The sequence below is a fragment of the Aspergillus fumigatus genome, chromosome 7 (assembly GCF_000002655.1).
Source record: "Aspergillus fumigatus Af293 chromosome 7, whole genome shotgun sequence".
In the NCBI taxonomy this organism is placed as follows: domain Eukaryota; kingdom Fungi; phylum Ascomycota; class Eurotiomycetes; order Eurotiales; family Aspergillaceae; genus Aspergillus; species Aspergillus fumigatus.
The window spans coordinates 1,905,958-1,921,087 of record NC_007200.1 but is presented as its reverse complement, the minus strand read 5'-3'; the positions used below and the strand labels follow the sequence as shown (position 1 = coordinate 1,921,087).

The following is a 15,130-nucleotide window of genomic DNA, read 5'->3' as shown; positions in this document are numbered from 1 at the left end:
AATAGCAATGACTGGCCTGCTGTCACAGCTCTCCTATCTGGATACTATAAGCATCGATCTAGCAGATCTCTCCGAATGGCAAGTGAGCGCCATACAAGGCTTAGCTCCTCAAGCAGCGCTCTCATTGCTGATGTACTGCTTCCCTTATATTATCTGCGCTCTATTGAATTTCTTCGTCCATTTCGAAGGCTCCTCAGTCGAAACATTGATCCAAAGACATTATTTCACGTTTCTTTACGTACAATTGTTTTTGGTCGTTTCTATCTCTTCAGGCATTACGACCATGATCCCCGACCTGGTCAGTGGATTCCAGTCTATTCCCTTAATCCTTGCTCGAAACCTGCCAAAGTCTTGCAACTACTTTTTTTCCTACCTGATTCTGCAGGCCGTCGTACAGACTAGCACAATACTCTTCCAGCTGCCGGACGGCCTTTGGAGGGGCCTGTGACGTGGCCAAGCGAAACACTCCATGAAGCGTGTCCGTTGGAGCTTAGTCTATCCGGTCTTTGCTAATTTGATCTGCATATATGCGTATATTATGAAAGACTTCAACTGAACACTGGAAATTATGCGGATTGAGAGCTAAATGCAATGCAGGCATTATATTTTCCCTTTTGTCGCCTCTCATCTTGCTAATCGGGCTGCTGATGTTCAAGGTGTTCCTAATCCTCTATTCCTATTAAGCAACATACGTGCTCGAAAGCGATAAGGAAACTTCTGGTTTGCTCTACTGGGAAGCTGTTAACTATCTTTTTGTAGGTATATATACTATGGATCTTTGCCTTATCGGGCTTTTTGCGTTACAGAATGCAGTCGGACCCACTATAATGGCTGCTACCCTTCTGCTTGGTGTTGCGATGGTGCATAAGCATCTAAGGAGCAATTTTTCCCCTCTCATCCACTACATATCCTGCAAGTCTCCATAACAGTCTGCAGCGCGCAGCGCCGTCAAGCCACCTACTGATAGGGGCTAAGATACCCCTTACTAGGTTATGAGATCTGATCCTGCCACGGTTCCTGAGGACGGACATGAATTCCTATATGCTATCCGTATTATATCATGGGTAATATTTCCTGTCGTGAATATTAGTTCAAGGTTGAGACTAAGAACAGTCCAATTCATCTTCGGGGACGGAGAATATCAAGGGATTATTGTAACAAGTGGAAGCCAAAGTAACGGATAATAACGGATAGCCGCTCCCTTCCAGAGCGACCAGCACCCCACCCTGAGTGGCTGTCGACTATGCCATTCCCGCGCGACCCAGTCCTTGCCAGTCACAATGCTCTCCATGTTCAAATTAAGGTAAACCTTTGAAACCGGTTAATAGTTGTCTGGGCCTCGGCGGCGAGAGGTCAGGAGTAGATAGGTTCAGAAGGATATGGTCGATTGTCACATGTTGACAGCTGTCGCCCTAGTTCAATGTAGACTGCGGCAGGGTCTGCTAGGTAGTTGAATCTGATCCTTATATGCAGATTTTCGGCGGGCAGCGAGTTGCCCGGCTATAGTCTGTAGGGCATCCAATTTTGACGGGTAGGGGTGAAATTTTGGAAGTCACACACAGGCATGAGCTGAAAAATGATGATGCGCTGGGCGGTTTTTCCCTTGAATGTCAAACTCCAAGCGTGAGATTTTACAGTCTCTGTGAGAGAGAGAGAGAGATAAATCATACGGTGACCCCCTCACCTTTGTTGAATTTATCGCTACACCAGATTGTACTGTAAGCCAACTATGGCGTTCCAACCTTCCTGAGCAAACTTTGAGCCTCGCGATAGGCCTGTGATCGTTTCCACTTCCTAACCAGCTTACAGTAAGGGAAAGTTTGATACCATAACCAAAGCACTCCAAATATACAACCATGAGAAGAAAGAGGATAGAAAGAAGTATATGTCCAATCACTACGTGTCAGACCACCTCGCGGTACGACTGGATACCTGAATCCCATTCCGACCTAAAACCCATTAAAACCCGTATACAAATACGATGGAAAATAGATATTGAGTGGCATTATTTCAGTATGTATGAGAGTGGATAGATAAACAAGGCCATCAGTGCATCTTAGGTTCCTTCACTCGCGGTCATCGTTGGAAGATGGTGAGTATATCATGCACAAGGGGTACTATCTTCGGATTGAAACGTTCAATTGAATTATCTTCGGATTGAAACGTTCAATTGTTTTGTGGCCACGAGGCCCCAACCTGATCGCCTACGCCACCCCTCAAAATAACAAAGTCGTCATGGTTTTATACCCCTTTGACAATCCAAAAATTCATGTGCTAATGTCAGTGAGTTCAACCTATGCTCAGTATGATGTCTGCTTGACTCAGATCGGGCTTTTCTCAGTATACTGTAGTATATCTTCGTGGGCCCTCTCTATATGAGGAATATGGACACAGGGCAATTACAATATTGCTAATGGTTCGGTAAAGTCAACGTTGCAGAATCCTTGTATAATCTAGTCAAAACTGTCAATTTTATCTGTAGGTTGAGAGCCTCGGTAAATTCTTGATTTTGTCCACATTTCGCCTTCGCTTAAGGCACGCGCGATAAACTTACCTCGCTGCTGTGGGTATGACCCCAAGGATGTACCCATTTATGAATATCTCACTAGACTACCGGTGCTATGTTGGCTCCTAAGGATACCGCAGAATTGTTCATATTGCTAGTCATAGATAGGGTTTGTCATGGACAACGTTGTCAAGTTTAGTATTCCGGGCCTACCATAGTAATTTGAGTCTTAAGCTAAGCATTTGGTTTTTGAAGCTATAACCGCAAACACAGCTGATACTGTTACCCATCATTTTCAAGCACCCTGTGCATTTGCAAAGCCTACAGTGCTGAGCTATGAGATGCTGAAGGGTATTTAAACCTACACTGTCTCCCTTGGAGACGATTCTATTCAAAGGAAGGACTACAGTGGCGCATCGTTCAGGCATGTAAGCTTGAAATGGTGCTGCACCTTATCTATTGGTGTTTGGCTAGTTTCAACATCGTTGTAGCTGAACTCAGCATTCAGGTCTTGCAGCCGATGACTGCAGAGACACCTAGCACTTAGTCTACAACTCTGGCTGTCTGCAAGATATGCACGCCTAATCTTATCTCACATTCGACCCGGCCAAGGTTCCCGCTATATGAGGTACTAACGCCTGCACTAATTTACTTATGTCAGAATGTCAGTGCGAGCGCTATTAGATCCAGCCGATTTCTCACGAAAGACCGCAAGCTGGTCATTGCTGACGCTCACAAGGAACAAATCTGCTTTTCATCACCAACGTCTCTGAACGATTTTACCCATGAATTATTCTCTTCCACCTCAGGTACATACCAAATGTAGCTCAAATTGAAAAAAAACCCTCTTATGAATCTAATTCTGCCACAGTTCCTCTTAGTTAGCAGCAAGCTTCGCCACCGGCTTTATCAGAATTTCACTCACATGTGGATTTTAGCCAAGAAGACAAAAGCATGACCGGTGGCACCCAGTTACCTCGTCTGTCTTCCATATCAACGGGAGTTCACCAAACTAACCACCACAATGGTGGCACCGGTGCTACTAATATACGTCCAGCGCCCACGTCTGTTAATGTTGAGACTGGTTCTACGGCCTTGGGGCACTTGCGTCAGCCAACACAGCTACCTCAGCCTCTTAGCCTGTTCTCCAACATATCATCACTAGCTTTTGGAGATGTCATACCAAATACCAACACATACTCCGTCTCGCAATCCACGGACGGTTCAGACTCTTCGTCTTGGCGGGACACCAAATTTAGAGCGTACGAGGTGCATCAACAGACAAGCAAGTCCAATGCTGATCAAGTAGAGCTGAGTCAAGGCGTTCCCTACGGCTCTTCCAGAGGAGTGACAACGACAGGAGGAACGCGCGCCCAAGGACACAATATACCCATCACTCGCTCCAAAGGAATTCCGGACAGCAGTTTACCGAGTGATCGCAGATTTGTACTTCAAATTCCGGCGATAAGTACAATGCAGGGGACGGAACATATGAATGTTGAGTTAGGAGCTCATTCGCCCTCTGCCGCGGGGTTAGGCCAGGCATCTATATTGCCAAGTCCCAGCGGTAGGAAACAACCCTCTTCCACTCAACGTGTGGGCCTCACCGCGGGGGTACTGGGAGGGCTTTCAATGACATTTACGCCAGCTCCCTCACTCGTAGGCCAATCTGGAGTGAAATCAATCATTAATCTCTCTCTCATAGAGACTGGGTCAGGCTCCCTCTAAATTACTACAGCAGCGGACAACGCCTATTTTTTCCTCAAAGACTGGGTGGTAGCCTCAGAGTCGACAGCGATTGTCAGTACATTGTCAGCGGAATATTCTGTCAACATAGCAACAGATGCGGACAAACCGGTGCAGATGGATTTCTTGGTGCCGCAAGGCCACATTACGACACCATTACTTCAGAGCTTACAGAGACTGACTACTGCTCACAGCCAGCAACTCTATATCACTGTCACTACTTTAACACACAGGTCATATTCAGGCAGCATAAGTTCATCAGCATCCGATCAGCTTGACAAAGGAATGTCTGGGAGGGCCATCGGTGTGATGGTAGGGGCGGTTGCTGGAGGGACTTGTGGTTTCCTTGGTATATTTCTCATCGCAGTGCGGCACCGGAAGAGAAAGCGCCGAAGGATTTGGATAAGCAACCAGTTCTGGGAGGATCCAAACCGTTCATACATTTCGTTTGGGTCCACGTAAAATGCGAACCGACGAGTGTACAGCCCAGGCTTTGGCCCGCCAGCACTAGGGCTTCTCCCCCATATAGCTCTCGGTCTCCTTAGCTCAACTGAGGGACAGGTTGACTACCAGCCAGGGTGCTCGCCGGCGGTCAGTAGGCATACACCATTACGACGTCCTCCGACGCGGATCATTATGCTTCTACGGCCATTTTGCTGGTACTTGGTGCGTGGGTATAAACGAGGAATGGAAAGGAAGGGATAGGCGGAACAGAGCTATACAAACTAGTGCCAAAGAGTCATTTTGGATCCTTGTATTTGGGCTGCATCAGAACTTCTCGTGTTCCACCATTACTTAAATGGAGTTCCACGGCAACAGGTATGTACGGGACCTTGATAGCGACTGCCGGCACTAATAAAGAATGAACTTGCCGACAGCTTTATTTGTCCTGTCCGTCTTCGGAACATAATAAGCACCAAAAAATCGCTGTATTTTTGGACTCATGAACTGTGCGCTGAAGTCTTCCGTTAAATGCCCTGCTATCATTGCATCCAGTACACCAATGAGGTGCAGCGACGATGTTTCTAGCTTGGGGGAATAAAGGGAACTGTATTGAAGATTTCCAAGTCTGAAGCCACTGAAACAGACAACAAACTGGAGTGGAGGATGAGCAATCTATATCACGTCAGTGAGTTTGCCGAAATCCCTGAAGACTTGCACTAGCTTGCCTTTGTGGATGTGTCCCCGATGAACATCTGGATCCGTTCGTGCCGCTCCAATATAGAAGCAATAATTGCGGCAACAGCCGCCCCCGTTAAGAATCCCATTACCCCGCTGAAAGGCCCGTACAGATCTAGTATGTCTAAAATCTTCAGGATGGATATATCCAAGCCTTTAATCAAACCGTGTTCAAAATCACCGAAACCCCATGCCCGGACATCCAATTCCTCACCTCCGGGAGCAGGCCAAGGACCATCTGGGTAGAACAGCTCCACATCACCTGAAACTTTCTCCTGCAGGGCAAGTTGTTGAAGAGGACCGACAAAATGCTTCGTTTTGTAATAGAAATTCTTGCCCGACTGCCCATGGCCTATATCAATTTGGTCAATAAAGGCAGTCAATGATGCACGCAGGCCAGGTAAATCAAATACACACCATGAAGCATCAGTATCTTTGCTGTACCATGATGTGACGTCTCATGCATGAACGGTTCGAAATGAAACTCCGAATGGGCCATTTGCGCAGTCCGGACATAAACCCAGCAGAACGTATGAGAAATCTTGTCGAGACAGCATAACCTAAGTCCCTGCGCGCCTACACATATATATATTTTATCGAAGGAGGGCTCTTGTCCAGTCTCCAGGGCGATCAGTACTGTTCAGATATGGTTCAGTTGTGAGCAGTCAACTGTTCGACGGCGCCATTTGGTACACGACAGCGTGGTCAAGGCTAGTTGGATTGCCCGAAGACGACAACAAATTATGTCCCGTGGAATCCCGCATCCGAAAAACCCGGGACATATTTGAAGCACATGCGCGCACTGAAGGCCGCTCCAAGCAGAGGACGAGGTTGAGGATGGCTGGCCCAATAAATGCTGTGCAGCATCTATAAAACTCCAAGAACTATGAAATTGATCGTAGATAGATCTTCAGGCGATCAACTGTCGTCGTCCAAGGTAAAAGAATTGGGAAGAGACAGCATGTCCAGAAGCTGCAAGCCTAGAGTGCACCCATTGGCTTGTGAATCCCGCGAGATCTCCTCAACTGTGAATTGTGAGATGCGACGAATGCCGTTGATCCTCCGTTCGTCACGACTTTCCGACTGCACGAGACCTCCAAAACCAGACTCGATTAGACTTACCAATTGGTTGAACGGACCAAGGATCAGGCAGACACTAAAAGGGGCTTTACCGTCCGATGCAATTCCAGGGATCTATCGGTGAGATATTGTCGCTGAAAGTTTAATTCATGCGTTTAACATGGCTAAGCACATCATTACGCACGAAGAGTCCGTTGCTATCTGAGTGAATAATGGAATAAGCGCTATAGTGCACTCATATAGAGATTTAAAGCCTGCAATATTCTGCTGTGAGTGATTCCTGCGTCGTGTCACGCGTCGTTCGCCTGTTAAAATGTTCCTCTCAAGGCATCGAAGCATCTCCGCAGTCGCGGCAGGGACAGACCTCACGGAGCCGACGAGACATCTACATCACGCCATACAGGTTGTACTAACTGTGGGTATAATAGTGAGTGCAGCCAGCTTGACGCTACGTTTGTGGGCCAAGTATCATGCATGCAAAAAGCTCTATATCGAGGACTGTACGTTTCCTGTGCTCAATGCATACATTGCCATGCGGAGACTCCGTGGGATACGCACTAAAGGGACAGCGATTCTAGTGTGCTTGTCAACAGCTTGGGTACGTGACTGTTGGGCCGAGCAGAGGAACTGAAGCTGACTTCCCGATAGGTCTTATGCACTGCTACACAAACATTAATTCTGTGTACGTCGCGGAAGGCCCAAGCTTTGGTTTTATGCGCAGGAAGCTAAACGGACAGATGCTCTCAATCATGCTGGGCTAGGAAAACACATACGGTACCTGGCGGAAAGTACCATAAATACATACGAAAAGGTATGGTTTCCCCTCGGCCGTGCTTGAGGCTGACGCTAAAACAGAATGACAATTAGCTCTTTCTTGCCGCCGCATGTCTGTTTGTAACAGGCCTATGTCTAGCTAGGCTCAGCCACTTGATTTTCCTTAATCGCCTAATGACTGCAAAGAAATAGCTCCGCCGCGCTCTATTAGGGGTTACCGCTCTCACCATTGTTGGGTCAACCACGATAGTGTGTTGTTTTGTTTTTGCTTGCCGGCCGATCTCGAAGTCATGGAACGTCACTTTAGCGGGCAAATGCATCAATCAAACAGCCATATTCATAGCGGTAGCAGTTCAAAACATCGTTTCGGACATTCTTCTAATCGCGTTACCTGCCCCGATTATCTATGAGTTGCACCTTCCTCGAGCTGAGAAGTTCAGGTTTACTATTCTTTTGGTCCTCATCTGCATGTGAGTCCCTGTTAAAGCCCTCCTAGTAAATCGCGAACCCCTATTCATGTAACACGCAGCACATTTGTGGCGAGCGCCATTCGGCTCTGAGTGACTGTGCCTATGCTAGGGTCTATTGATTTGACATACGAAATTGCACCTGTTGCTTTGTTAGTGTAAGCCTATGCGGGATCTCTCACCACAAGGTTACCGACGGATACTCACCATTAGCTTATAGAGGGATCGAATGCAGTCTTATTATCATTACTGCCAACCTTCCCGCATTGAGGCAATGTTGCCGTTTGCTGACGGCGAGTCTCAAGTCGTCCCCCCACCACGGCGCCAGCATTGCTCATCCTCCGGGGGTTCCCAACGGACTGGTTTGGACTGAAAACCCATATCTCCCTCCGCGGCCGTGTGAAATGCCGAGGCTAAGTGTACCATCTCGTGTCGCTTTAGGCCGAGAGGAAGCGAGACTGCCGATTAGCTACGGATGACGGTATTGCTCCTAGGCACCCCATGAGGGATGGGGTACTGAACTGTATTCATGCCTATCACTCCGGCATTCCAACAAACAAAGGTATCCGTCGCACATACGCCTGCGGAGGTAGCCAGAAGCGTAGCGACTTACCGTACCCGGGGCCTACATTAAGCCTGCGCTTAACCTCTCAATCTTTCTGGGTTGGTATTGAAGACGCTTGTACTGTTGGAGGGGTTCGGCAAGCAAGCAGGATACCTATTCAGGATGCCACGTCTGCCTACCCGTTAAAATAATTATAATTCAAGTTTGTTATAAGCCCGACGTCACTGGCGCCTGGGAAGCTGCACCTAATCCGAACTGTAGTTACCCTGTCTAGCTAATAGCCGTGATTGTAATTAGTGTTGAAGCGAGACTGATCTAATTCGGTCTTGGATGGTATCGGCGTTGTCGAGTGGAGTATATTCACAATGTGCACCTGGTGCACCTGTGAGTATGTGGAATCTGCGTAAGAGCTCCAATGGCAACGAAAGAGAATGTCGCTCTTCCATCTCTATTCATTTCTTTTGGCTGTTTTTCTTTCCTTGAGCGGGTCCAAAAGCATGCAGTGCTTGATTCTGACTCGCGCAGGGAAACTCGAAGATCACTACAGAATCCACTTTGGTCGCCAAGCGAAACGTAAGCTGTAGAGTTCTTGCGACAGTCACCGGGGATAGCACGTCTACTCTTGTCATGTGTTCTTGCCCAGAGGTTCAACTTCGGAGGATACATCCCGGCCAGAATTCAGCTATGCTGAGAATATTCTCCTATGCGGTGGAAATTCTGCACCCTGCACACTATTGACCAGTGTGGGAGACTTCGGCGCCGTATTACGTACTTTGTTTTAGAGCATACTCATTGTATGTATGGTAGGCGCAGCCGGGTGCTGGATGTGGGTACAGGTCGAGACGCCTGAGTGGATCCAGGAAGTTGAACCGCGCTACGCTAGTGTCAATGTTCAACTTACCTTCATTGCATTGTGGACCCGTCACTATTTCAAAAAGGGTCTGGCTTAGCAAGCCACATTGCGCTGGCCTCGGTCCCAGTTGAACAGTCGCAAGAGCTGCGTATTTTGCATACTACCATGGTGATCGGGAGCAGAGTATGAAAGAAACGAATAGAGCGCAATTCCAAGAACCGTTTCACTGAATGGTTGCTCTTTCTTTACTACAGAAAAGTTTTATCCTAATCAATCTTTGAGATACTCTTTCGGACATTCACCAATTCGGCCCACTTGCCCGCTATCCGCTACCCACGAGAGTCATGTGGAGTAGAGATGAAATCGCCGCCTTAGTACCATTCGTTGAGGCAGAAACGGAAGGTCTTTCGTGGGCCCAGAAAGCTTGCCTTTGGAGGGAAAGGTTCGGCATCGGTCGCTCCGGAGCGATGCTACGAGCCCAATACTGGCGTCTCAGATACAGCCTACAGTCGCCAAGGGAGGACGATGAGGTTCGAGGGCTTACTGTCGCCATAGCAAACGTCAGAGTCAGTGAGGGCAGTGAGATCCCTACGTCACACGTGTGAGTCTCTGTATTTGTACCGATTACATACAATTTGCTGAACAAACAGTAGCGCTTCATGAGTGGCGAGGACTAATGTAATGGAACAGCACTGCACTGTTCCTACACAACCATCATAATCGCGAAGTAGCCGTGAGTATTGTACTGTACATTATTGGGAATGGAGTGGGAATTTCATAGTCAAGATCGCAACAGGTGTACATCGCCTACAGGAAAATCAGCTTTATGTACAATAGAATACACGATAGAAATCTTATTATCAATCAATCAAGTTCAAACATCAGCCCTCTTATGTTTGACATCGAATTCACCCTCCGTTGTCCAGAGATCGTTCCAAGCATTGAGGGCTTCTGATTCTCGGTCACTCAGAGTTCTCAGAATCTCCTGCATCCTGAAAGCGATGTCGGTTACAGGGCTATAATCAATCTGGGCAAAGGGTGACGGGTTGAAATGATATAGACCTAGAAGAACATCCGTGACTTCGCTAACGACCTCTTGCAACTCTTTAAGTAGTTGGTAGCAAGCTCGATAGAAACGATTTCTGCCACGGTGCCAGCTGATTTCTCGTATCAAGTCTATCTCACGCTCACTGGCAGTATATGCTTTTTGCTCATGTCTCATCATTGCGCATATACGTTTCAGACCGCAATATCTTTAGAAGACCGGTCCTTTCCTTCCTTAAATGCTACTTAACTGTTGGCTAGTGATGCATTTGCTGTTACGCCTGACGCGCAGCTTTCTTGCATCTTGCCCGCCAGTATTGGATAGCATACCACTTCAAAGCCCCTCAGGATTGTTGAAGCCAGCCCGTATTTAAAAAAGCGTCGCAGGTCACATAGTGATGTCATGCTCTTGGATTGTCATACATGTATCATAGTAGTCCTAGCCAGACACAAGCCACGGGTTGGGTGCTTGAAGTCGCGGTATCCAAGGGGGCAGAGGGTTGAGGGTCGGTTTTCTTAAACGGCAAATTTGATGATGAGACCTGCTGGATTGGTAAGGTCTGGTAGTCAATCGGTCAGAAAAAGGAGATGGCAGACAGTATCGTCTCGGGTAGCCAATTTATAAGGGCCATTAACAAGGCTAAATCGACAGAATAGGCTAATTGTAACATTAGGGCCGTAACAGAACACTAGGAGCTTGCGCCGGTGAACTCTTATGGATCCAGTCTGTGCTCTGTAGTCTTTTGTCCATGCTTAAGTAGTTTATTGTACTAGGTGAGCTTTGCTTAGTGATCTACCTGAGTTCTAAGACCTGGGAGTGATATTGCAGACGCTGTTGCACTTTCGTGGTCCGTCTGAAGAAATAATAATCTATCTATGGACAATTTTCGCAGATTAGGGAATGCTGATCGGTCATACAAACAGCTTATCCACGCAGAATCAACTTGAGCGTGCTCTGCAAACCCAAGTTCCAGGGTCTCTAGGTGCGCGGCGTTCTGCTTGACACATGCACTAAGTACTCTAAGCTGTCTCAGGCTGTGGATGCTGGTCCAGCTCAGAGACTTCAAGTGCTTCAATCTCACAAGCCCATCAACGTTCCCTTCCAGAAACATGCCATGTCTTCCCTGTTCACAAAAACCCTGACCGGGCGCCAATAATTTCAAGCTCCGTATGCCTGATTGATAGTTTGGGATATATCCGTGAATGTCTAGTATACCCCTAGGAATTTCGGCAAAATACCAACTGCAAAGTCAGCTCGAATGCTGCAGCCTCTGGTGGAGAATACACAAACGTACACAAAGGACTCTAATTTTCCCACGCAAAGTCCGTCTAAAATGGGCTTTATGCTAAGCTCCAGGCTTTTAGAAAAAAGGTACGACTTGTGAGATACCATCCGAAGTCGCGAACGATGGCATCCTCCCGAGAGGCCGCTGGCAAATTCAAGCTGCCTGACTAGCTTAAGTCGCTCCCCCGCGTTTCCCTCTGCATGGTGGTGGAGAAAACTGCGAATACCGAAAAGAGGATCCCATGGGGGCATTTGGATCCGCAAGTTGAAATAAAGGATTGGCAGCACGGAAGAATTCACGGCCCTTGAGACTCGCGCGAGCGCCCACCGGTCTTGAATATCAAGCTAGGTCCGCATTAGCCAGGCAATAAAGCATATCGTTACAAGGTATCTCACTTGAGTCAGTACAGTTTCAAATATAGGAAGAGGAAGAGCCTCCAACATGGTCATTATCTGATAGTATTCTAGCAGTCCGTTACTGAAATAAAGTGTAACCGGCAGGGTATTAATGGAAGAAGATCACAGCCCAAGGTCTTTTTCAAAAAGCCAGGGAAAGCACTATCTAACCACAAGGGGTTGATCAAAGATCGCGTTGACCATGTTTAAAATGAATGCGTCGCCGTCAGGAGAGTTCCGGTCGCCGTAATAGGCACACTATAGCACAGCGCCACACCCACTAGTGGTTTCCTGTTGAGCTGGTAAGCTACCTCAACAGCGTCGATTGAACAGGTGTCTGTCGAAAAAAGAGCACAGACCGTATGCTAGTAGCAATACTTTTGTTAACTGAGAAGGAACCTCTCGACACATAAAGGAAGGAAATCCTTGTCAACTTCCCGTTTAGTTCGGCTACTTGTCAACTTTCCTACTTTCACCCCTTCATTCCTTCACTCCCAAACCGAGCTAGAACCTACAAGTTCGAGTTATCGTGGCGTCAAACAAGCTATGTCTCACAGAAGCGAATCAGATCTTCCATCCCCTAGAACTGTGGACTTTGATTTTACGAAGAAACCTGAATTGCAAAATCTACGGAGACCTGCTCGGATCTCTGTTTTCCCCGCTCCCAGCACTTCGCCGGACTTTATGTTTGAACCTCTAGAGCCTCACGATGCCACAGACTCTTACTTTAGAACCAAAGTCCGGTTTCCTACCACTAGGGATTCCACTGGAGACTGGGCTTTCCTTAATATGCTCCTTAGCAAAGCCATACAGCAAATCAGTTTTGGTGGCCCTATTCGCAACGTGAATACCTACTACTACAAAGATGAGAGCGCCTTGACTCCCGGTGCATTGGTGCTTTTAACCGCTCACCGGGTGAGAGAAGGATGGCTACAAGTCGATATATCTTCCTCTGGTGGTTCCCTTATTGCCACTGCGTACGCATTATGCGACTCGATCCATTCGTCTGAAGGCATCATGAGACCTTTGGGGTCCCTAATTGCGTTACATACCCGAATGAACCGAGCAGCTACGGAAAAATTTCAGGACCCTTTCAGCGACCGACCATGAGAGCACGGTACGGTATACGGCTCGGATTCTGCTCCTCTGACCTTGTCATTTCAATGGACGACTTCAAGGGAGGTCTCGTTACCTCCAAGAAGTCCTGCATGTGTCTGCTAATGCTCCCCATCGGGCGCTGTCGCCCTCTTGGAGGAAGCGAATCTGTTACTGTTTATCTAGTTGGCTGATTAGCGAACTCAATTCCATATTGGTCACTCTTTATGATATTATCTGTATTTCTGTCTCTATGAACTTTGTTCATATCTATGGTGTATATTCTACATTTCGAATGAAATACTCCGCCTTTGAAAGCTTGACAGTAGTGTGGGAATAGCATCATGTTAGTTCATATGTCGTTGTATTGTGCGCGACAGACTCAGTGAAGACTAGAATCTCAGTTTACTACAGGTGGTGGGCGTGCAGTGGGAACATATTGCTGTAACTGCAGGACCAATAGCCGGTGAGCCAGTGATCCTAGAAACCTTATTAAGCTGTAGATCAGTTGAGACATGCACAGTATATTTTAAACACAGCTGAGTACAATCGGAGCCCTCCAATCCAAGTCCCCTTTATTTTCAGAGGGATAGAATGAATGGGAAGAGGGTCAGTCAAGACAAAGCCGTACCAAATCATAGATCAGCATGGGCTCGCTGTGTATTATTGTTTAAATTCATTTCTCTACAATTTTTCTTTGTTCTTGTCCGCACAGTACGCTTTCTAGCAAACCTTCATTTTCTTCCCTTGGAACATGCGCTAAAATGTCCTCGTAACCGCTGGACAGCCATTTGTGATATGATCGTTGACCTCAGGTGCCGAGAAATGCGTGGGCATCATAAAGAACAACTGCACTATTACTAGCAGCCCCAACACAACATTCTGATAGATTTTGCTTCTTTCCTTCCCACTGCAGTTAAACAAATCATAAATCTTCTCATGCCCGCAAAAACCGGACGTACAATAAGCAGCATTAAGACCGATCCAAATCTCTACAACCATTATAAATATACGCCGTGTCCCCCTGTATACTCGCAACTTCAACAACAGAAAAAGCATCATCCTATAATCAGCTACAACTTACCAAGCAGTATCACATCATAGCGCCTCGCGAATATCCCCTTACTGCTGCTTATGCGAAGTTCGTGAATGCTGGTCTGATCGAACATATTAGGCAGGGTGGGAAGCCAGCAAGTCTGCCTGCTGGGGTACAAAATGCGACCCAAGACCTGACTAAAAACCAAAACGACAGGATCAAAAAGCATCTAGAGAACGAAGTTAACCGAATACTCGGAGGGCAATCTGCGGTCCTGGATATGGGGCCTAAATACAAAGGCACGAGCGAAGATGCAAAGAAATTTCTGCAGGAGATTCTTGAGCTAGCAGAGAAAGCGAACATTGACAATGCGCATGCAGCGCTTGAAAGTAAGGCTCTGACTTTCGTCCTGAACATCTCATGTGCTAAAAGTGTTCAGAGGTGAATTCATTCAGTCCTGCTGCGCTTGAAACAGAGGACATTGAGGTTAGTGACGCACCGCAACCAGGGATATCGGAGCCAGCGGCACCCATGGGCGCAGCAGCAGCGCAAGTGAAGGAAACAAAACCTGAAGAGGAATCACGCGAAGACGAAGCACCTGGCGCGGCTTCACCCGAAGAGGAAATACCAGAAGAGGAATCGCCCCAAGAGGAATCACCCCAAGAGGAATCACCCCAAGAGGAATCACCCGAAGAGGAAGCACCTGGCGTGGCTTCACCCGAAGACGAGGCGCCTGGTGTGGCTTCACCTGAACTGCAACCGAGATCCGGCGTCCGTACTTACGGAAAGGGAAGGAGATTTCCTGCCGGGGAAACTGCTGAAGCGTTTGAAACGGAGAATATTCCCTGGACAAAAGGGGACCCACACGATTGGCCGTGGTGGACTTATCCGCTGCCCAACGGCGGCGCGATTATGGCTGAGAAGAAGACCCAAAGAACGGACAGGCGGCGGTCGGCTCCCATTAGCTATTACCTTGTTGAAATTCCAGTGCAGCAAGAGAAGGACGGTGTGGCTGTTACGTTGTATCAGCATAAGCTGGTACGGTATAGTGACTACCCAACTGAAATTGACGAATGGAAAAGGATATCAGAGGAAACAGGATAA

At 47.4% G+C, this 15,130-nt stretch overlaps 1 protein-coding gene across 1 annotated transcript; it reads left to right on the top strand.

Moving 5' to 3' along the window:
* Window positions 1–14,306: 14,306 nt before the first annotated feature.
* Window positions 14,307–15,130, top strand: AFUA_7G08380 (uncharacterized protein; the record flags this gene model as incomplete). The annotated part of the gene is made up of 2 exons (XM_743684.1): window positions 14,307–14,415; window positions 14,502–15,130. 2 exons carry the CDS (start codon window positions 14,307–14,309, stop codon window positions 15,128–15,130), a joined length of 738 nt encoding a protein of 245 aa, XP_748777.1.